Source organism: Haliaeetus leucocephalus, unplaced genomic scaffold (genome assembly GCF_000737465.1).
Source record: "Haliaeetus leucocephalus isolate CR32 unplaced genomic scaffold, Haliaeetus_leucocephalus-4.0 Scaffold92, whole genome shotgun sequence".
Taxonomy (NCBI): Eukaryota; Metazoa; Chordata; class Aves; order Accipitriformes; family Accipitridae; genus Haliaeetus; species Haliaeetus leucocephalus.
Genome location: NW_010972528.1, coordinates 850071 through 873926, shown reverse-complemented (window position 1 = coordinate 873926; position 23856 = coordinate 850071). Strand labels below are relative to the sequence as shown.

At 43.7% G+C, this 23856-nt stretch overlaps 2 protein-coding genes across 5 annotated transcripts in view; one reads left to right on the top strand and one right to left on the bottom strand.

The window, feature by feature from the left end:
• The window catches only part of THAP11 (THAP domain containing 11), a 1116-nt gene extending 1097 nt beyond the window's left edge, over positions 1 to 19 (bottom strand). The window contains exon 1 of the mRNA XM_010585185.1: positions 12 to 19. Within this exon, the coding sequence (XP_010583487.1) occupies positions 12 to 19 (8 nt within the window). The remainder of the gene's footprint in view (positions 1 to 11) is intronic.
• Positions 7 to 22645, top strand: CENPT (centromere protein T). Of its 4 annotated transcripts, none has more exons than XM_010583486.1 (13): positions 7 to 92; positions 725 to 845; positions 1425 to 1515; positions 3555 to 3688; positions 5151 to 5184; positions 6344 to 6486; positions 6950 to 7378; positions 11809 to 11985; positions 12722 to 12925; positions 15848 to 15938; positions 17992 to 18156; positions 18635 to 18739; positions 22345 to 22645. In XM_010583486.1, exons 1-13 carry the CDS (start codon positions 18 to 20, stop codon positions 22346 to 22348), a joined length of 1773 nt encoding a protein of 590 aa, XP_010581788.1. In that variant the 5' UTR covers positions 7 to 17; the 3' UTR covers positions 22349 to 22645. The 4 variants fall into 4 exon arrangements, with proteins under 4 accessions (XP_010581788.1, XP_010581768.1, XP_010581778.1 ...); XM_010583466.1 differs by lacking the exon at positions 22345 to 22645 and adding an exon at positions 20584 to 20984; XM_010583476.1 differs by lacking the exon at positions 22345 to 22645 and adding an exon at positions 19529 to 20133.
• The last annotated feature ends 1211 nt before the right edge of the window (positions 22646 to 23856 follow it).

Here is a 23856-nt window from a genome sequence, read left to right as displayed (position 1 = left end):
GGGGCCGTTACTCCGCCATGGCCGACAGCTGGCCGCGGGTCCGCCGCGGGGCCAGGCGTAGCGGCCGCTACCCAACGCGGGCCGCTGTGAAGGTGGCGGAATGGGGTCCGGCCGGCCCCGCCGCGGGGTGTGCGGGGGGGACGGGGGACGGGGAAGGTCGGGTCGCTGTCGGCACCAGCCGTCCCGCGGGGGTCGCCGGGCGCTGCCCGCCCGTACCTGCTCGGTGTGAGGGAGGAGCGAGGCCCTTGGAGCAGAGGACCGGGGGGCAAAGCACGCTCCCTTGCCCTTGTTCGCCTTTAACGGGGAAAAAGGGGCCGAAACTCATGAATTTTGTGCTCACCGAATAGCCGGGGCTGGCACAGCCTTCCACCTCTATGTTTTTCTTCTGTTTCACCTTTTTGGGTTGTTTTAGGTGAGGGCTGTGAGGGACGAAGGGCCGCGGGCCGTGCTTTCAAGTCCCTCAGGCTGTTGCCCACAATGAGAGCTGTACATTGAAACCCACCTTGATCTGGCGTTGCGAATTGTCTTCCGCCCAAAAATGAAGCGCCAGCGTTGTTGAAAAGCAAATGCGCACGGTTTCTTTTTGGGAATTTGGAAAATGTTTCACGTTGGCTAGCTTAGCTTTTCATTAGAAGACAGATGATGAATGCTTTTGATGCTAAGATTCATCTTTAATGATGAAAATACCATTTTTGAATTGCATGTCTCTGATTTCTCTCTTTAGACCCTGTCCGATTCAGGGACAAATTCTGGCAGAAGCACCTCGGTGAAGCAGAGACCGACTGGGTTCCCTGATCTTGACAATGACACACCACGGATTATGCTCAAGAGAATCATCCAGACCCGTAAGTATCTTTTTTTCAGGAAAACGGAGAATAGAAGGACAGTGCTTTGGTGGAGTTGAGAACAGGAGGTGTTCTTTTGTAGTCTATTATTCTTACCCTGTTATGCGGAACAGAAATCCAGACCATTGTATTGACTGATTTATGTAAAAGAGGAATCACTGCTGTGACAGCTGAAAAAGGTCATGTGATACAACTCTGTCTCAAAGACCAGGTCTTGGATTGATGGAATCATATTCTCTTCACTCAGTGTTCTTAAGCTGGTGAGCAAGCGTGTAATCTTTGTGCTGCCTTTAGCTGTAGCATCGTGTGTTAATTGTAGAGGCATGCGCTGTTGCAGACTTCACCTCAGCTCTGCTGCAGTACATGGAACCCCCATGCTGCCATTTGTCACTGTTGGCTTTGTTGCTGTATGTGGCAGCCTTCCCAGGAGTAGAACCCAAATATTTTTCACCAGGTCTTTATTTTAAACTGTTAATATATGTCATTTACAGAATGTAGTATGGATTTGATGCTCTGCTGCATTTTGGCATTCTTGCTGGATTGAATGTTGGAAAGGAAATGTTTTGGGTTTTTTGGCAGAACCACAAGTTTCACCTCTAGCACCTCAGATATCTAAACATGAAGAAACAGAAGCTCCACCAGAACTCCCATCTAAGAGGGTGTCCAGCATGTAAGTGATATTTTAATTTTTATTTTTATTTTTTACACAACCAGTTATAGCTGCAGTTCCTATGATGGCATTGGAGAGTAGGATTTCTCTTACTTCTGTTTCAGTGATCAGAATTGCATTCTGTCAGGTTGGATTTTCAGAAATAGCTCTCCAGCTTCAAAAGTCACATAGGAGTCACTGGGACTGAAGGACTGAATAGTAAATGCTGCATGTTTGTGCTTAGTCCTGCTTCTTAAATGCAGATTTTTAGTATCTTTTTGCAGTGGAAGTGCTGGTTACAATAAGGCTCATGATGGAAGCCTACTTTTCGTAGTTGTCTGAGAGACACTAAAATAGAAGTTCTTGGATCTCCCCAAGGCTACAGGCCGTGTGCTGATGATGCTGGGGCATAATGAGTTACTGCTGTGTCTTGTATTCAGAATGCAGGCTGCTGTAGCTTTTTACAGTGTTACTGCTCCTTGGTTGCCCTCGTTTTGGGCTGCTATGGGTAACTTCCTTCCTGTAGAGTGGTTTGGAGGTGAGGTTTGCCTTAGGCTCAGCCACTTATTCCTGTTTAGCTTCCGTTAATATTTTAAGTTAATAGGCCTGACTGAATTGGAGAGGCTGAAGTGTGGTTCATTTACTTCCACTTTGTTATGAAATAGAAGAAAGCCAGTAGTGGTGGTAGGTCTTAATTTGCTTTAGCCAGTTTTGTCACAACACTTGTGCGTGTTTTTGCTTACTGCAAAATAGACTGTTCTAAATAATGTGATTACTTTTGTCTTTATAGCTAATTTTTTTGCATTGACCATAAGCAACCTTAAACAGGTCATGTAAAATATTAAGCAAGCTTCTATCTTTCTGATTTTTTAATAGAGGAAACATCTGAGTTTTCTGTAAGTGTAACCACTTGGTTTTTTTTAAATCAAGAAAGATGAGCAATATTATTTTAGTTCCTTCTTGATTTTGCTTGTTGTAGCTCTTGAACGTCTTTGAATGTGCTTCTCATCAGCCTTTCTTAAGCAAAAAGACAAGCTGGTCGGACATTTGCAGGGTTTTATGTTCCATGTTAGTTCTTGAACAGAAACAGGTACAGACTTTTTGTTTTAAATCCTTCCTCACAACCTTCCTTTAGTTGATGGACGTGAACTTTCCTGAATTTGGGAAGGCACTGCTTTCCCTAGTTGTAATAGCACATTCCAGGATAGATGCAAAAAAATGAGAAATCTTTTTTTCCCTACTGCTTTACATTTCTTCCCTGTTACAAGCCAATTAATTCTAATGCTTAGGCTTACACTAGGCTCATAATAAGAAATGAAACTTAGCCACATTTCTGGGTGGTAGAGAATGTATTTTGTAGGGGGAAAAGACCTGTAAACATGATCACCTTACCTTTCTTGCTATATTGAAGCCACGTTTGTTGCAGCAAAGGATACAGAAGGATACATCTGCTGAATGTGGGCCCTTGGCTGCTGGAGGGATGCTCTGCTCTAGTACTGCAGGACATGGTGTGGAGTGCTGGCAGCAACTCGCTGCCTGAATGTGACCTTCCTGAGAGGGGATTCTTGGAACTTCCCAGTACAGGGGGAAAACAACTCAGAAACATACTTTCTGATCCTGATCCAGTGCTTGACTGGGACGTTACGTGTCAATTCCAAGCACCAGTGAGCTTTGTGATACCTAATGTTGTTTCATGATGATGGCTTTTTCATTTATGCTGTAATGGTTGACAAACCTAATTGCTCTTGTGTGCTGTTAGGAGGAGAGAGCTATGGAGCTTGTTGGAAGTCCAAGCTTTTACTCTAGTCTGACCTTTCTCAGCGCTGTTGTTTTGCATATATATACTCAAGTTTTGATTCTCTTTGTGAAGCTTACTTCGATTTAGTAGGAGGGAATGACATGTTCCCTCATTTGCTGAGCTAATCGCCCATTAGTTCCTTACTTCTGCTGCAGCAAGGACAAATAATTTTAATTTGCTTTTCAGTGACATTACAGGGACCTTTCTAGGGTAGCCAAGTGATAATGTTATCCTTTGTTAAAGGCTTGGTTTGTATTGGTAGGGTGGAAATGCAACTGCCAGACCTTGTTCCTGAGGAGACATCTATCGCCACGTTCCGTATGACTAAGAAGAGAAAGAAACTCAGCATTTCTGAATTTGAGAGAGCAGCAGACAAAAGACTTCCCCAGAACCAAGGTAAGGCCGCAGTTGAAAATTACGTTGTTCAGCACTGTGTTTGCTGTTAGCTGATCATCATCTGCTGCAGTTTTGTTCTTAGTGACTTCTCAGCTGGGCAGTTGTACGCTTGGAAGCAAGATTGCAGTATCTTGCACAAAGGGGATAGGGGAGAAGGTAAAAGCCCCTCCTATCAAATTTACAATAAGCCTTTTTGAGCCAAGTTATGGGCTCTGCCCTGACTGTATATAACTTGACTATTTTCCAACTTGGTGCTCTTTGAGTTTTGAAGTGCCTCTGAAGGAAGCAAGCCCTGTCTTCCCCTCAATTCCAGAAACTTGAAAATGCAACAAGCTGCATGCTTTTCGTTGCAATTACATATCGTAGGTTATAAAGTTCTTGTTTGAGAAAAAAGGGTCTTATAGTTTTATAAAAGAAATAATGTTTTATATTGGAGTAAGTCTTCCCTTTAAACATAAATTTGCAAATTTGGTAAATATAACTTCCATTTTATTTGCAGTTTAACAGAGGCAGATAAAACACCTCACCTTGGTTTACATATCCTATTGGCAGTAGCAACTGGAGTAGAATTCAAGGGTGAGATTCAGCTCTGAATTACAGACAACAGTACCTCAGCTCTGAATTACAGCTCTGTCTGCATGCACACTAGGTAACTGAAATCCTCCTAAAGTTTAGGGGAGATCTAGTCAGTGGAGTATGGAGGGTATTGAGCTTACCCTAAAGTAGACACCTGCATTTGATTAATTGTCCTTGACTATAATAGGATCAGACACCTGTGTTTGGATATTTTAATCTGGAGCTGAATCCCACCCTGACTCAAAACCTGTTTTGACCACCCTGTGGTCAAAAAAATCGACTTGTCTTTCTTTAGCCTGATACCTGGTCTGAACATGTTCTGATAAGATGTGGGCAGCTCTGTAAAAGCAGAGGGGGCATGCTCTAGTATTTTCTAGTATAAGCATGATTATGTCAGTGCTCTCCAGATCTGCTTTTGGATTTTGGGGGCTTTGAGAGTAGAACAGGTTTGAGTTATGCTTTCACCAACAATCTGTGGAGTAGTTATCTGTACTTCTAAAGCTTCCAGATGCTTTAATGTTTAGTTTAGGTTGCTGAAGGGTTGTGACTGACGCACTAGCCTAGTATCTTGCTATTAATGTGGTAAGATTAATATTGAGTATGAGGGCGTGTGCCATGTTAAATTTTCTTTGAAATAATTGTTTTATTACACTTTCAGAAATTGCTTACTAGAATTCTAATATGCAGTTCTGAAATGCAGACAAGAAATTGTAAAATGAACCTGTCATCTAATTCTGTTCTCACCAAAATGTAACTTCTGAGGATTGTAGCATAACTGGCTCTAGAAAGAGGAAGATCCATTGGGGTGTTCCTGTAGCCTGTAGTGTAGGCGGTAATTTCTCAGCTAGCACAATTTCTTAACTAATGTATCACCAACTTTTTCTAGCTCAGTCAACGTTGGACAGCACTGCTTTGGCTCGGTGAGTTTAAATTAAAATGTCTTAACTTCTGGCTCTCCTAACTATAGCTGCCTTGATTCATCACCTCTGTAGTTGTGATGAACATTATAGATACCTGAGTTCATGATAAAGACCTATGTTAGTACTAACACAATCATCTCCCCGCTCTGGTGACAGAATTTGAAGGTGTTCTAGTACATATGTTGTGATTTTCAGAAATTGTGGCTCTGCACTGTATGCCCAGGTTGGTCTAGCTTGTATTGTTACTATTGTTCCTCTTTTTACTTATTAGGATCATTGCTTTTTTCCTTTCATTCTCATGTTTCCAACAATAAATCAGTACACAATATACCTTAGAATATTATGACAGCCTGTTGCATCTATGCAGTCTATAGTCCAGCTCTCCTGGACTTTAAAAGCTTTTTAGCAAGTCAAAGAACTCATTTTCCTGTGTTGCCTCTGTACGTTGCTAATGATCCTAGCCATGGTTAGCAATTTATTTCACCCTTCTCGCTGCAGCCCTTGCCTGTGGTCCCATGCAAGGTGATTCATAGGGCTGCATTCTGTACTTCCTATCTTTGAATCCTCTGAATCTTTTTGATTGTGCTGCCTAGAGAGAGGGACAGGAGGTAGCTGAGCATGGCCAGTCTCTTTAGGATGCAAAATATGTGCAGTGAGATACATCTTTTCCCATGCTTTGCATGTTACTATCTTAGTTCCCATCTCAAAAAAGTTACAGTGTGTTGGTAGCTGTACTTTGCTGTGAATACTGATACTGAGCAGCTTCTTAGACTTGAAGTCCTCCTACCATCCTGCTGTCATCTAGAGGACATCTTTACTCTCAAACATTTGTTTTCCCTTTTTTTTTTTTAATTTAAAATTTTTAAAATGCCAGGACCTTCTGTCAGATACATTGTTGCAGCCCTTGTGAGGTAGGAGGCTGTAAAACAGTCTGTTTCCTGATCTCTCTGATACATATCCCGATGTTAGGTGATACCATAAAATTAAACTATTTGTTTAAAGTAGACTGGCATGTAACCTTCAAGGTTTTGGGGGGAAATTCCTCCTAGCTAACGGATTTGTGAAATGTCTCACGGCTAGTGGCACCATGTCGGTAATCTGAGGGTAAAAGGGGAGTGTGTAACTTTGGAAAATTGTTTCTTCCCTTCTCTTTTTACAGATCTCTTCGCCTGTCTCTTGGTTCCTTGATCCCACCAGACACTGTTGAAAAGAGAGGCTTGCTCCGGAGGCCAAAAAATCGCAAAGCTATTGACATAGAAGCTTTTGAAGGCGGAGTGGAACAGAACATGCTGAAAAGAAAAGGTTTCTTCTGTGTTGTTACTTCTGTTTTGGGAGGGAGGGCCTCATATAAGGTGGCTTTTAGAAGCAGTTACTGAAGTGTGGTCTGTATTTTACGATTTAAAGGCTACCAGCACGTGCACAGAAATCCAGTGTAATTTGGGAGGCAAGATTAGAATGAGACTCTGCATCTGTAGTTGCTTTGATTCTATGCACTTAAATATGTGCTCCACCCAGTTTGGTGGTTTATACCACAGGAATCGTTTGGGATCGTGTTCATAACTGTGGGTACTGGAGATGGTTTGGTAGAGAAAGTTAGGGACACTGAAGCGTGGTGATGCAGTTTCAGTGTTTGATCTGTGGAGGATAAATAAAATTTCGTTGAATGACTTAAATTTTGAATTATGCAAGTCCTGGTAATAAATGGGTGTCCCTATGATCTTGAACAGTTTTTTACATAAAACTTGTTCTAAAACTTTCTAAACAGCACAGAACTATCTTGTGGACTCAGAAACAGCATCTGGGATTCCAACAGCCATGCTGGCAAGCGATGCGGAAATCATGCTGAGTAACACAGAGCTCTTTGTTCAGCCTCAGTTTGATGAACAGAGCCACAATAAGCTTTCTGCTCTTGAACCACAGCTATCAGATTCAAAAACTTCAGCACAGACAAGCAAGATTTCTGATGCAGCTCAAGAGGAAGCAAGGCTGGTGGGCCTGGTATCCAGTGTGGGCACAAATGAGGGAGGAACCCGAAGATACTCTGCGGACTTAATCCTTGATCATGAGCATGTTGACGGAATGACTCATGTATCTCCAAAAACACCTGCAAACCAGCAAGAAGATAAGCAAGATCATTCCCCGCGGAGTAACCCAATGGAACAGCTTTCTGTTTCAGAGGAGGTGGTGGTTGGCAGTGAGTACTCTTGGGTTAGGACTTGGGGCTTAGCAGGTATTACCTGAAATCACAGAATGGCTGAGGTAGGAAGGGACCTCTGGAGGCAATCTTCTCCAGCCCCCCTGCTCAAGCAGGGCCACCTAGAGCAGGTTGCCCAGGACCATGTCCAGGCGGCTTTTACGTTTCTCCAAGTATAGAGAGCAACCTGTTCCAGTGCTGAGTCACCCTCACAGTGAAAAAGTGTTTCCTGGTCTTCAGGCAGAGCCTCCTGTGTTCCTGTCTATGCCCATTGCCTCCTGTCCTGGCAGTGGGCACCACTAGAAAGAGGCTGGCTCCATCTGCTTTACACACTCCCTTCAGATACTTGCATATATCGATGAGATCCCCCCGAGCCTTCTCTTCTCCAGGCTGAACAGTCCCAGCTCTTTCAGCCTTTCCTCCTAGGACGGATGCTGCAGTCCCTTAACTGTCCTGGTGGCCATTTGCTGCACTGTCTCCAGTATGTCCATCTCTCTCTTATACTGGGGAGCCCAGAAGTGGACACTGTAAATTGGTCACAAATATGGGGAGCTAAGGAGATAATGTGTAGGAGCGGTAGACAGAGTTAGAAGGAGTGTCAGGAGGTTAATAGTCTAGACCTTTACCCTGGTAAGGTCATTTATATGTCACAGCCAAACACTTTGCTGTCTCCAGGGCCTTAAAAATCCCTTGGACGGAGGTAGTCACCTCCCTGGTCACTTTGTAGCAATGCTTTGCCAGTTTTTCCCTGGTGTCCAGTATCTCTTTCCTGCAATTTCCCTGTAAATACCTTGTCCTGGCTGTGTAAATGGGAGCACATTTTCCTCATACTGTGTTGTCGAGGCCCCAAGGCACAGTTGTAACCCTAAAATTTTCTGCTTAGCGACCCTGAGGCAGCTAGCCAAGACAGGATCTGCTGCAGTAAATGGCTTTGTGCAGTTCTTCAATCAAAACACCCTATGCTTTCCATGAAGTACGGACAGCTATTGGTTTTTTTCATTTAGTTTTTTTTAAGATCCGTTGTCAAAAAGGCCACAGAGACAGTATTTAAAGAATGATTGTTGTATTCAGTACTGCTCAGGCCAGGAAGAGTTCTTGCCCTGGAAAGTTTAGAAATTAATTAATGTGGGGTGGGCTCTTGCACCATACTCTGCTTCTGAAGGGTTGTCTGTGGCAGGCTTGCTGGGGAAAGTTGTTTTGAAAGGACAAGGGAAGAGATCAACAGAAAAAGGTTAGTTGCTCTGAAGAGTCCAATGGTAGGCACTGTTAGGACAAATGGATAGATAACGTGGAGAAAAGTGTGGAGGACATGGAATAGAGGACTGGATCAAATGAGAGGAAGAGGGAGGGGAGTGAGAGCATATCTAAAGATGCTGGAGTTTGTAAGGCATTGATGTCAAAAGTTAATGGTTATGTAGTTCTGCTCTTTTGCCAAAGGTAGCTGATGTCAATGTTGCTCCTCAGTGTGAACTGAAAAATAGTTGAAAGGACTTTTCCAACTGGTTCCTAAGATACAATGTGAACTCCCTAAACTGTTTCAAGTAAAGGAAGAGCATTTTCTTGTGTGTATTCCTCTCTCTGCTTGGTTGGTATTTTACTTACCAGGAAAGCTAAAAGGAAATTTATAAAGATAATGGGAGCAAGTTAATGCTCTCAATTTCTAGCTGTTAATAGATGGAGCTCCTCTGCCATCCAGAAGACCAAGTAAATGTTTGGGATCCTCAGTCAATCTAAAGCCTAAGAGATATTTCAGCATTTCTTTGAGAGAAGTTTTGTCCCATGTAGTTGAAGACCTAGATGTATACGATACAGAAAAAGCAGATGGCTGATACCGTGAACAAAGTGGAAAAGGAAGAGATTTTCAGAGAGGGTAAGAAGTGCTTGCAGTGTTGCAAGGGAATGGAGTACTTTGCTTAAAACCAAGAGTTTTTCAGGTGACTTGCAGAGTAAAACAAGACTTTATTTTGCAGTAGATGCTAGAGATAATTTAATTCAAGTCATATAGGAGATACTGTGAGCATTTCCAGACAAGCTTTCTAAAAGTAAGCTGTGACTTGCTCATGTGCTTTCATGTCAGTATTTGCTTTGTTCACAGTGACTGCAAATGGAATAAAGGTTCATATTTTTTGGTACGTCCATAGTACTGCTCATCTTCCCATAAGAAAGATGAATAGCTCCCTCTTGGCAAGGAATATATCTGGCTAATCACTCTTTTAATGCTTTACTATATTTATTTAAGCCATGTTGGCCATTATCTTTCTCCAGTACCAACCAGCATCTTTTTCTTTTTAAGACAAGGGCTTGAAGGTTGCCCTCCCTTAAGTAATAAAGATTGTCACTAGTAGGTTGGGCTTTCATACCTCCTTGTTCCTGGAAGAGAGCAAGTCATGCAAGTTGTCTGCTTTCACAAGCACATTCTCAGTTATCTCTGAAATCCTTTTGCCTTAGAGTAAGACAGTAAAAACTCTGTGCAGATGCTGAGGGTGGCAGGTGTTATCCAGTCATTACATAAAGCTTTGGGTATGTGTGGACACAAATTCCTGTGTTTTCTTGAATTTCATTTTCCAGACTCCAGTGTAGGATCCTTTTAAAGTCTTTCCCATTGTTCCTTTGACAGTGTCTGGAAATGAGAGAATACCATTGCCATGCAGGTTTACCTTTCCCTAGGCTTAATTACGTCTGAAGTTTCATATGAATTACCTTTTGGTGGTATGGAAACTGCACAGTCTATAGCACCAACAGTTTTGTTATTAGAATTTTAAACTGAATACTTGCGGTGCCCATAAGTAATTGCTTGCACATACCAGACGTATCACCAAAATTAGTTATGTTGCCTTTTTATCATGATAATATAGCCTTTTGTTTTAAACAGTTCTTTTAGAGTAGTTCATTAAGGTAGCAGGTATTCTGCACCTCCAAATCTACAGTTCTGTAAGGCTGGCATCCTGTAATCTTCCATGATTCTTTTGTCCTGTTACAGTTTTACTTGGGTGCGCCTGTGGAGTGTGAAATTTAAATGGGATGTTTCTCTTGAGACTGATGAAAGTCACCTCAGAATTGTTACAGTTCTGTGAATAACAGCTCAAAGCTTGGGGGATGGTCAGAAAAGCAAATAACACGTAAAAGTTATTATGAAAGGAAGAGATGACAAAAGGTCACTGTGTCACTATGGAAATGATTGTCATGCTCTCTTTTTGAATACTGCGTGCAGTTCTAACCTCTCCATCTCTAAATAGATTTAACAGAACTAGAGAAGGTGCAGAGAAAACCAGATTTACTGTTAACGATAATCAAATATATGGAACCATTTCTGTGCATTGAATGACTGAAGATAAGGACTGCTCAGCCTGGAAAAAAGACAATGGGAGTGAAATGTAAGGAGATTAAAAAGGAAGGCCTTGAGCAGCATGGAGGAGATGATTCAGCAAACAAATTGAAACAAACAGCTCCCTGATCTGTCAGTGCAGCAACTAGAGAGGAGCAACTTGCACTAACAGCTAGCAGGTTATACCAAACTACAGGAGGTATTGCTACTAGCAACAGGTGAAGAATTCAGTAAAAATTAAGACTTGAATGTGTCAATATCATCTGGTACTCCACTGTTAAAGTACTGTATCCCAGCAGGGATCCAGTAGTGGGGGATACTCACTGGTGCCTGTCTGCCTTATACACTCTTAGTGTAGAGCTGAGCTTTTGTCTTCTCCCCGCAAAGCTAGTTAATATTTCACTTAACTTTAGGCAAGATTTTGCCCTGCATTGGTGTAGAGTGTCCAATGTTCTGGTTAGTGGGATTGGTATTACTGATTTTTGCACCACCTTTGGCCAAATTTCCTTGTCCCCTTCACTGGGGCTTAGGGCTCCCAAGGCCTTGACACTTGTACTTTTGAGTGTGAAAACTCCCAGTCACTGGAGACGATGGTGTCCATTTATTTCTCCTCATCCTGCCTGCTAGAGGCTTGTCCGGGATGGTTAAAACCACTGCTAGGCACTCTCCTCTTTATAATGCAATGTAACTCTTGCAAAATTGTTTCTTCAGAAAAACTGAGAAAATGGGGAGGAAAAGCTGAGCACAAACTCCGTGTGTTGTTAGACTTAAAGGAAAAGAAATTTTTCTTTCACACAATCACCAAAAGTGAGAACAGACGTAGAGATGGCAGATTTTGAGGAGCTCTGCTTACTGATAGGTAAAATTCCTTCATCGGGATCTGATGTGCACCCTAATTAGATGGCTGTAGAGCAAACACAGGAGAAGTTGTGCATTTCTTAGCTGTAAACTTTAGGATGGGAGCTGCATCTGCTTCCCTTATTTATAGCTTATGGCTATTGCTGAGTTTACTTATGAGTAAATTTTAGTGGTTGTTAAACTGTATGCTGGTGGTTGATTGGGGTTTTTTTGTAGGTAAAATTGTTGATAGAATTTCCTATTTTAGCTGCAGAGCATCGTGCAAGTGCTGGATATTCTGAACATTTGGAGGAGAAACTGACCAAAAAAGCAGAATCGCAGATAACTACAGTAGAAGATGCCAGAGTTAAAACAGAAATGGCCCCTTCGGAAGAAGAGGGAATAGCAGAAGGCAGTATTGAACACCAAGGCTCTCCCGAAGCTGGTGAGGACAACCTCTAATACTGACAACTATCTCTAATGCCAGAGACATCTCAAGCTGCATTATTGGCATCAGTGCTGGGCGAGAGACTTGTTAACTCTGTTTGCATTCTGGAATCTGGGCTAAATGCTGGGAAAATACCAAACTAATTTTGGCATTTTAAGCTGAAAGACTGCATTCTGTTCAAATGGAAAACAAAATTATATTGGCAATACTGCTTAGAAATATATAATTGTGGAAAGCTTAGTTAAAATTAACTAGTGTGAGTTCTAGAATCAGGCAAAGACTGATAAAACTTGGAGACCTTCTGAGTGTGTTGGCAAATCAAGATCTTCTAAGTTACTTTTCCTGAATTGCTGGGTCTTCTGTGTTCAACATGCTGCGCTAAGGCTTTGGTTAGACTTCTTTTGAGATAAAAGTTGTTATTAAGGGAAGTTCATTTAAAAGGATCTCAGATAAAAATTTCACTAAAATCTCATGGGCTTCTCCACATTACCAGGTGCTATTTTTTCTGTTTGACCTCTGCAGACCTAGAGGAAGCAGAGGGAAAAGTTGAGGATTCATCAGTGCTTTAGCTTATCTAACTTAGTGTATTGACACCCTAATCCTTGAAGATAGAAATATAATAGGTGGCAACGTCATTAGGAATGGAAAGCTGGGTTTCATTCTTATGAGTGCTTTGAAATTTTGGCTATGATACTTGTTTCAGTGATGTATTTTTCCTGCTTTGGAAATGTAGAACGTGAGATTGCCAAAGGTGTTGGAGCTGGAAGTCTGGGCAGGCATTCTCATGCTTTTTCCTCCTCTGAAAAATCTGGGATGGAGCCATTAAAGGAAGCTATTGAACAAGCAGATGAACTAGAAGACCAGGTTATCACGGTAGAATTGGATGGTCTGGAAGAAGAGCCTACTGTGAATGAAACTGAAGACCCTGAGAGTGAAGGTAAGAAAAGGTGAAGGTACTGTTGCAGCAGTAGCAGAAGGCAGTTGGAGAAATTTTTTCCTGTTACCTCTCGATAGATTGAGGAACAACGTAGGTTAATAATGTGATTAACTGTTTAGTCCATTGGATAGTCCAGGGGAAGCTGTTGGCTGCTATTCCTAGGGCCAGATTGTTACTGGCTTATCAGGTGCTTCAGGGAGCTAGATCATCTACTTTTTTGAGGTGAAGGTAATGGAAGTGCACGAATCGGCAAAACTGAGTGCAGAGTGGTTTTATATAGTGACATAGGGATATCCTCTATTTCATTCTTCCTTCCTTCCTGACTCCTAACTTCATGCTGACTTTTTAATGTCTTAGCACTGAACTGCTGTTTCCACAGCCATTTATGTGACTCCAGGCTTGAAACCTGATTTAGAACCCCATATTTTGGACATGTAGTTACAGATTTCCTTTCCAGTTAACCAAAAGAGTAGGCTGGCTTTCCAGAAAGCTGAGAGGAAGTGTCTGTTTCTAAACAGTTCTTCAGACACTGCATCAGTCTGCTCTGTTGCCTCAAGAGCGCCGTGCCCTTTGGAAGAACATACACAGCAGACTGAGTTCTCTTTGATCAAGGCCACATTTGAGAATGCCCAGAATGTGTTTTAGTGGTGTCTTTTGGGACTGGTCTTAAAGTCTTTGAAAGTACAATACACCCTGAAATAAAAAACTGAACTAAAAGAATCTTATTGCCAGGATTTGAGGCATTGTGAGGAAATACAGCTGTAATGAGAGTATCAATGCCTGTATGTATTTGTGCAGCGTGGAAGGCACAAAGACGACAGTTGAACTGGTACACTTTTGCCACAAGAAAAGCTGTAGGTGTTCTTAGGACATCTACAATCGTGTGTCAACATGCTTATCTTTAACACAGCTGTATGAAGAGATGGAGAGATCTTGATGAAGAGATCTCTGCTGATAGGGTGGAACAGTAAGAGTGGCATCTTACAGGTCTCATTGGACAAGGAGAGGAAGAAAAGATGAGAAATTATGCACACTTGTCATAAAACTGACCTCGGAAACCTCAGCATAACTAGTCTCTTCTCCTGCATCCTGCTCCCTGTCCCTCCAGCACACAAATATTTCTTCAGAAGAAGCTAATGCGAGGAACCATGGTAGTTCACCTGGTCCTGCTTTCTCTGAGGTACTCCTGACCCTCTGAGTTGTACTACTCTCAGTAGTACCTGAGCCCTCAGCCCTCTAGTAGCTGGGCTTGTCTTCTGTGACAGGGCAGGTGTCCTAGCTTTTAGGGAGGGTTGTGAAGTTGACAACATTGCCAGATATGCTGGATTCTTGGGCTGTGTAGCGTTCGCCACATATCAAGGTGCCGCGATTAGATCACTGGTCAGCCCCAGACCAGGGAAAGAGACAGATAACACACACAGTGTGAGCGCCAACTTCCGCCTTTTATTGCGCAGTCAATTGCTTTTATACTAACAAGGGTAGGCAGGATTACAGACACATCATAAGGCTGCAACTAACCCTCTAACTTTCCGTGACATCGCAACATCTTCCGAACGCTGAACCCTACAGGGCTGCACTCAGCTTTCAAGGGAAACTGTCAGGCAAGAAGACCTCCAAGACCACTTGCTCCTCTTCTAGACAGGAAGCTACTCAGTATTTCATTTCTGTTAACATTGTTTTCTTTCCTGCTCTCACTTGTTGAGAAGTAAAGAAGTTTAAGAGTGAAGTGAGAGGATGCAGATTAGGCTTGGAGGAAACTGATATGGGTGGTTCACAGCAAAGAGGAGGTGAGGTACTGACTATAACCTGAGCCTTAGTTGGAGGGAATTTATGAAAACCTGTAAATATGGGAGATGCCTACAAACTGACCCTTGTAATGTGATTTTGTTGCTCTGCTCGTCCCTGTGTTCAGGACAATTTGCCACTGATTTAGCAGGGTGGCAGTGAGGTAGCTTGCAGATTTTGAAGTTTGTCGTGGTTTAACCCCAGCCAGCAACTAAGCACCACGCAGCCGCTCACTCACTCCCCCCCACCCAGTGGGGTGGGGGAGAAAATCGGGAAAAAGAAGTAAAACTCGTGGGTTGAGATAAGAACGGTTTAATAGAACAGAAAAGAAGAAACTAATAATGATAACGATAACACTAATAAAATGACAACAGTAGTAATAAAAGGATTGGAATGTACAAATGATGCGCAGGGCAATTGCTCACCACCCGCCGACCAACACCCAGCTAGTCCCCGAGCGGCGATTCCCCACCCCCACTTCCCAGTTCCTATACTAGATGGGATGTCACATGGTACAGAATACACCGTTAGCCGGTTTGGGTCAGGTGCCCTGGTTGTGTCCTGTGCCAACTTCTTGTGCTCCTCCAGCTTTCTCGCTGGCTGGGCATGAGAAGCTGAAAAATCCTTGACTGTAGTCTAAACACTACTGAGCAACAACTGAAAACATCAGTGTTATCAACATTCTTCGCATACTGAACTCAAAACATAGCACTGTACCAGCTACTAGGAAGACAGTTAACTCTATCCCAGCTGAAACCAGGACAAGTTCTCTCTGGGAAAAGAGGCTGCAGCTTCTTGGCAGCCTAAGTCGACCCAGCCATCAGCCCCTGCAGCCTGGCCCCGATGTGTGTTCCTACGCCCTGCCTGGTGTGCTTGTCCAGCACGGGGGCTGATGGGCTGGACCTGGGTGGGAGGGAAGCCGCCAGCCTGTGTGGCAGGAGGTGGGGTGGGTGGAACTGCAGCAGCCAGCAGTCGTGCTGGTTCAGGGTGCCATGGAGCCACAGCCTGAGCGCAGGCAGTGTGGCACTGGACAGATGTGTGGAAAGCTGGCTGGGCTTCTGTCTGCTGCTGCAGCACTGCTTGCTGCGGGAGCTCTGAAAATAGAGTTCAGTTCCTCAAGTACTTTTTTTTCCCTAGAGGTTTCCATGAAGACACCCACGTTTGTCCGTGCTGCAGCCTACAAGCCGCTGCTGTCAACTCCACGTCCTGTAAAACCTGCTTCTCCCAAGTAAGTATAAGCCACCTTCAACAGTGGCCTGGTAGAAGTGTGTGTGTGGGGTGTTAGTGCCAGGGGGAGAGCGCTGAGCCCAGCTTTGTCAATTGTTTTGTGTTTTATCAGCTGTAGCAGGGAGGGAGGAGTCCTGAAGTCTCTAGTTCATTCACTGCTTTAGTAATTGAATAGAATTCTATCAAGTGAATGGCAGCACTCTCCCAGAACAGATCTGATGCCTCAAGTCTTTCCAATGAATGTTCTTGTAATATTTTCTTGTGCTGAAGGCCAAAACCTTTTCCTAGGAGTTTTTCAACTGGTAAGCTACCCTGGACCCATAGATTTCAGTATGGGATGCAGAGGCCCTTGCAGAAAAGGGGGAATTGCAGATTATGTTACATTGATCGCATAAAATGATGTATCTGTATTGACTTTAGAAGCCTAAAGCTGTATGCAGTTGCCACATGCTGAGTATAAAATAAAGCTTGCCTAGAGGCAGAAAGTGAACCTGTCCTCTGCATTACTCCAAACAAATTAACATTTGTCAACCTCTTAACTAGAAATTTGGTGAAGCCATATGCTTCATCTCCTAGGGAACAGGAGGAATTTTCTAGCCCATGACTCTAGATTTTTGTTTATTGAAGCAATAAACAATCAAACCAAGTTCTTGTGCCCTTTCCTGCTGTGAACAAAGGTGAGTGATGCTTACCAGAAGGTGCTGGATGATCACTCTAATCATGAATAGTAAAATATATTTATAAAATAGAAAAAGGAGTCTTTGATACTTTGCTGAAGTGGAACTGAATGAATGCAGATTTGCTTTCAAGCTGTGCTGAGATAACAGCTGATCATAATTACAGGTTCAGAGCCTCGATTACAGGAAGTTGTTGCACAGAAAATGCATGGTTTGTTCGCACTTTACGTAATGCAGTCTACCCTGAGTGGGCCTGGTTGTTCCTGAGATAGCGATGCTCAGGTTAAAAGCCCAAGGAATACTCTAGGTTATGTAGTGGAGCAATAACCATGTGAGAGCTACGGTTAAGATGTTCTGCTATAAAATAATCTCTTTATACTGGTACAATTCTACTGTGATTAGCTATACCAGATTAGAGCCATAGTACTTTTCATTTAGAAACACCAATGTCTAATGCAGTCACTAAACTTGAATTTTGCCCTGATGCTGTGAACCAAACGTTCATATATAATCATTCACAAATGGGTAAGCTGAGGCACAGGAACAGTAACCAAGATGACTTAAATGACTGTTTTTTGTCTCACTACTACCCATACTTCATCTCTGGGGCTGATCTCTTCCACCTGCCTCTGAGGTTCTGACAGAAGAACATGCAGGTGGGCTGGTGAGCGAATCAAATGATACATGCACTCCCTCTGTGGGTTTTGCATGTGTTAGTGTGAGATTCCAGGGGTTTTTTTTGTTGTTTTCCACTTGTCTACTGAGTGAATCTAGAGATTTTCCTTCCCTTTTTCATGTTACAATTTTTCCTTTTTAGAATGGAAAACAGTCGTAATTTCCTTTGGGACTTATGGTCATGTTTAAGAAAAAAAAACAAAACAAAACCCACCAAAAAAACCAACCAACCAAAAAAAAACCAAAATCCACAAAAAAACCCACTAAACAAAATGTTTGTAATAGTGTAAAAGTATACCCTGCAGACCAGACTCCTGTCTGCAGATACAGAGGTGACCTGTGGATGCATCAAACTCTGTGCACTCCTGGAGAGTGAATACTACAGGGATGCAGTGAAAACTGCATTTATGTATTGGAGGCAACTATAGTTTGCTGACTATCTGTTATGCTAGCATGTTTATCTTGGGAAACTTGAGTCTGGATTGCTTCTCCCAAGGTCACAATGCTATGTGAACTGTTTGCAAACTGTACTTCATGTGCATAAGGTTTTGAAGAATTGGGGGGGAGAAAGAATTAAGAGCTTGAGGTAGTTTGTACCCCTTTAAATTCAGCATAAGGTTTGCCCAAACTCAGCCTGATGTGTTCTCTGCCTCTCCCCTATGTTTGTTCATTTGATGCGCGAATTTTCAATTTCCCCCAAAGGTCTCCCCTGCAGCCGCTGCGGGCCAAGCCAATTCCAAAGAGCTCGGGAGCGACACGGAGGAAAACAAGTAAGCCTGAAGTAGCAAGTAGTTTGATAAAGAAGATATTTAGCCATTATGTGAAAATGCCAGTGGCCAGAGATGCATACAAAATTGTTGAAAAATGGTAAGTGACAGCAAACTGTTCCTCCTCCTCCCCCTACTCTTTCTAGTCTTTTTTTTTTTTTTCCCCCTTTCTTTTCTCTCCTGAAATAACAAACCTGTCAGGAGTACTGCTGGGAAGCTGGCAGCCCTCCCTATTCAGCTGTGGGGAGAGTCACGGGAGGTCTGGTTAAAACAAGGACAGAAATGTGCTAGGAGCTTTTGGCTGCTGTGAGGGTATCTGTGACCAACGTTGCCTTGCAGGAGCTTCTGGGTTTTGTCCCAGCCAGTGCAAATTGCACCATTCACAATCTTCTCTAGCTAACAGCACAGTAATATCATTAGCAGTCTCCGTGAGCTGGGTGGCTGCGGAGTGTTTCTTCTCCTGCAGTTTTCTCTGGCAGGCTGTGACCTGCACGACAAGCAGTTCTAGTGCAGCTTGCTCTACAGAAGTTCACACACTCCACAGCCTGATTTTATTTCCCTCCTCAATCCTCCTTTAGCTGTGAGAGATACTTCAAGCAGCTAAGCAGCGATCTGGAAGCTTACACCAACCATGCAGGGAGGAAGACAGTGGAGATGGCTGACCTGGAAGTCCTCATGAGAAGGTAAAAGGAAAGTTATTACTAACTTGTAGTAGTGTTCAGTAGTGCTTTGATAGCCCGGTAAGACTGTCGTTGCCAGGGTGTGCACTAGCAGTAAGTATTTCCACAGGAAGTGTGGTGTCTTGTGATGCCACTTGGTCTTCTGTCCCAGGAGGGCATTCGTGGATGTGGGTTTTTATACTCCATGATGATGGTGGCAGAGGGCCAAAAGGAAGGAATGAGGGGTTGGGGGTGCAAGGAGTCATCTGAGGAACAAGTAGCAAGAGGAGGGGGATGTGTGCAAGGGTGAAGCTGTTATGGCTGGGAAATGGTCTCAGTAGAAAAAAGAGAGTAACAGTAAGTGCGAGGCTGGGCTGCACTGTTTGTGTCCCTGAGCGATCTCTTTACTCAAAGTGCTTGCAACTGAAATAGCGTGAGCATTTTCACCTGCCCTGCTCTCTGTTTTGATGACTTACTCTTCCAAACAGAATCATAGAATCAATAGAACCATTTAGGTTGGAAAAGACCTGTAAGATCATCGAGTCCAACCATTAACCTAACACTGCCAAGTCCACCACTAAACTGTGTCCCTAAGCACCACATCTACACATCTTTTAAATACCTCCAGGGATGGTAACTCAACCACTTCCCTGGGCAGCCTGTTCCAAAGGTTGATAACCCTTTTGGTGAAGAAATTTTTTCTAATATCCAATCTAAACTTCCCCGGCACAACTTGAGGCCATATTCTCTCGCCCTGTCGCCTCTTACTTGGGAGGAGAGACTGACCCCCACCTTGCCACAACCTTCTTTCAGGTAGTTCCTGCTCCTGCAAAAGCTGATACTTTGGATTCAAACTGACAGTTCCTCTCAAGAGCAGGAAAATGAGTCTCCAGCCTGGCAGGCCAGGGCTGACCTCTCCTAACAACTGTGTTCCCCCTTCATGCTGCCACTTCATGCCCGTAGAGGGTCAGGCTGGTCAGCAGCCTGGATGAACTGTTCTTGGAGCCTCTCCACTGCTGCTCTTTCCTGTGGGGTCCTTCAGCTCCCCCATCTCATGCCTGAATTTATTTTGTCCTGTGACCAAAACACAAGGGGTTCTTGGCTTGGGAGCCCTCTATAAAACTCTGTGTGGCCTGAAACAAATCCATTGCTCCTCTTTTAAAGTCATTATCATTATGCCAAGTTGTTATTCCTCATCTCCACTGGAAGAGTTTCAGATGCGATGCTGAAGTCATCTGAGGGATTTTGCAGGGCATGTCTGATTAAAGGCTTTGCATGGGCCTCTGTAGATGGAGCTGGTGCTGCTGCTTAAAAAAATAATCTGTTGTTGTCCTGGTCCAGAGATTTTCATCTTCCCACCTGACAGGTTTGTGCTAAAATCAGTATGAAGAGGCTGAGAGGTGCGACAGTTTAGTTGGCCAGATTTGAGGATTCCGTACTCTTGTTGTTTTACCTTTTTCTAGATGTCTTTATGCCTTTCCACTGCCTCGTAAAGGGATCAGGAGTTGTTGCTGGTTCACGAATAAGAACAGTATTTCTGTTCCTTTCACAAGGAAAGCATAAATAAATGCTGCTTTTTTTCCTTTCTACAAGACTAGGAGATGCTGATTTTTCAGGCTAATCAGCTAAATGGTATACTAGAAAACTACATGCCCTACACAGTTGGAAAATGCCAACCACCTCTGAATTGGGAATGTAAAAAAATCCTGGGTAACGAGCTATTTGCTTCTGTTACATCATTCTGTGTATGTCTTTAAATGGTAAAATTTATCCTGTGGCAGGTGGATTGTGAGTTTAAAAAGCAATGAGCTCATACTTGGGTAAAGTACAACTCTGTTTCTTCTCTGTTCTCCTCTTTTTGAACAAAGACAAGGGCTGGTGACAGACAAGATGCCGTTGCATGTGCTGATAGAGCGTTACCTCCCTCTGGAGTACAGGAAGCTCCTGATTCCGGTTGCTGTGAGTGGAAATAAAGTGTTCCCCTGCAAATGAACGTGCCCCTCTGGCAGCAGTGGCCCCTGTGGGTGGGAAGACGGCCTGCTCGCAGAGGCTGGCTGGACGCTGTTCAGTGGAACTGCTCTGTGTGAGGGTTTCCCACAAGGAACTAGTGGGGCAATAAACAGTTGACATTCTCTTGAACTGACGCAGGCTGTGATCTGGCTATCAGGCCAGCCTGCTGGATCTCACCAACTATTGTTACAAGTCATTTGATGAACCTGAATTTTTTTATGTTACCTTTGAATACTTGTACAGCTCTGATAAATAAAATATGTATTCTGCGTGATGCAAATGCTACTTTATTCCGGTGAGCTGAAAGGCTACTGCACTGTGGTGTTCAAAATGTTCCTAATAGACACTGAGGTGGGTCAATGCTCATCATACTAACCAGTTGTTTGCTCAAAGGAGAAAAGTTGTGTACTGCCTTCCAAAAAGCAGCAGATCCTTGTTACAGCTGTGTATTTTTTTAAAGCAGGGGCTTTCAAACTTGGGGTTTGTTCCCCTTTGCAAACCTAGTCTACTGTGTCAAGAGTAGATCATTGTCCATCTGTGACCACAGCTGGTTACTGATGTAAACTGAAATGGGAAAATAGACTTTATATTTACTTCATATATAACCAAATCTCACAGGGAATTAGCAAGCAATAATTTTAAGACCATTTCAGACATGAGATTTTCTGGTGCACACATGGTAGATAGACTGGGAGAGATTGATTCAGGTGGAGTTAATTGCGTGTACTGGGTTTATGTGGCAAGGTTTTGGTAGTGGGATGGGGGGAAGGCTGCAGGAGTGGCCTTTGGCCCCTGTGTTGGACAGAGCTGGTTCTAGCCAGCTCCAAAATGGACCCACCGCTGGCCAAAGCTCAGTCCATCAGCAATGCTAGTGGCATCTCAGTGATAATGTGTTTGAGAAAGGGTAAAAATGCTGCGCAGCAGCTGTGGGTGGAAGGAGTAAGGAGAAAAGTGTGAGAGAAATAACCCTGCAGACACTGAGGTCGGTGAAGAAGGAGGTGCTGGAGCCAAGACTCCCCTGCAGCCTGTGGAGAAGACCATGGTGAGCCAGGCTGTCCCCCTTCAGCCCATGGAGGACCACGGTGGAGCAGATATCCACCTGCCGCCTGGGGAGGATCCCACGCCATGGTAGGTGGACATGCCCTGCAGGAAGCTGTAGCCCATGGAGAGGAGCCCATGCAGGAGCAGGTTTGCTGGCAGGGACCTGTGGGGGACCTATGCTGGAGCAGTTCTTGAAGGAGTGTATCCCATTGGAGGGACCAGAGACATGGTGTTACGGACTGACTGAAACCCCCAGTTCCGCATCCCCTCTGCACTGCTTGGCAGTAAGGAGCTAGTTGAGCCTAGGAAGAAGGCGGTGTGGCAGGAAGATCTTTTTTAGTTTTAACTTTGTTTCTCACTATCCTTCTCTAATTAGCAATAAATTGAATTAATCCTACCCAAGTCAAGTCTGTTTTGACTGTGACAGTAATTGGTGAATGATCTCCCTGTCTTTATCTCAATCCATGAGCTTTTGCCGTCTTAATTTCTTCCTGCTATCCTATTGAGGAGGGCAAGTGAGAGCAGCTGGGTGGGTGACTGGCAGCCAGCTATGGTTAACCCCCCCCCCCCCATTGCAGGTAGTGTAACCCCACAGCTGAAGGCTGCGCTTCACCAGCTGTTTTCTGCCAGCCCCAGTGCTGTCCCCTGTCTACACACAGAAATGTATCTGGAAAGTCACCGCTCCCGCCTGGCAGTGCCACCAAGGAGGCAGGCCATGCCAGAAGCTGCTCTGTGAAGCAGGGTCCAGCTCCATGAACTGCAGTTTGCTCTGCAGAGGTCGGCCTGCTACTGTTGTGTGCTGGCACCCCACGTCACGATCCAAAGCCGCAAGATCCAAGCGGTGACTCTGTAAGTAAAAGTGCAAATAAATCCTCTGCATGTTCAACACACCCGTGCAGTTTCTGCTACTCTGCTCCTGGTGTGAGCCATGGTGCATGGTGCCACTTGGCTTTCCACCTGCGGCTTCGTACAGGTGGTTGCTGCACAGAGCTCATCTGCACTGTGCTCCCTTGTGTTCCTCAAGTAGGAAGATGATAAAAGCAAAATTCTTGTAAGTGATTTTACTGCTTACAGTGAACCTAAAGCACACCAGGAATCAGCCACAGCAAAGGACTTCAGGTGCAAAGGACCATGACTTTGTAAAACAACTCAGAAGCTGGGGAAGAATGACACCTGTCACACCAGTTTCAGAGGGATGGATATGGATATCAAACTTCACATGTTTTTCATCAGTGTGGTCTTCAGTGTCTTTCCAGGGGGTCAGTCTGACACACTAGTCTACTGCAGTTTCCTTTTATATAGCTAGTCTGTAATTCCCAAGGTAAGACATGATGCTTACTTAATTTCTAAGAAAAATTAATAATTTTATTTTTTCCCCCTAATTCTTAGCATCTCTGTCTTGAACTTGAAAACCTTGAGCCTTTAAATTTATTAATTTGACTTAGACTTGAGTCTTTAAATTGATTAATTAAATTTCCAGATGTCTGTGAAGACGGGATGGCTCAAGGCTGCTGCTTTGCAGTCTCAAACAGGATAGAGAGAAGCTGAGCATGGTCAGCACGTCCACTTGAGGTAAGTCAAAGCTCAGCGCAATCATCATCTCACTGCTGGCTCTTCTGATGCTCCTGGGGCGGGACAGTCTGCACAGGCTCTAATTGCAATGGTGCAGCCAGCTTGGTGGTCACACAGGATGCCTGCCACCCTCTAGTTTCTCCCCATCCTAAGCCTGTCCTAAATCCCATGGCCAAGTATGAATCCTTGTCTCTGGATTAAGTTGTGCGCACAGCAGAGTTTCCTAAGACTACAGCCAAATGGTGCAGTTAATAAGGTCTCCTGGAAATCCAACCCAGCTCTTGGCAGCAACGCTTGCAAGTTAAACAGGTTTTGCACAAAACTGAAGGAAATGATGACCAATTTAGTTAAAATCTCTTTGGCAGGCAATACCAATACAAAGGTCAGTCATTTTTCAAGTTGTTTTTTTTTTTAAAGTAATTCCATTAATACAACAAAGGGGATTTTTTTGCAATATTCAAAAGGCAACAGCTTTGTTGTTTGAACAAACATAAGGCAAAACTTTTACTTTTAAAAAT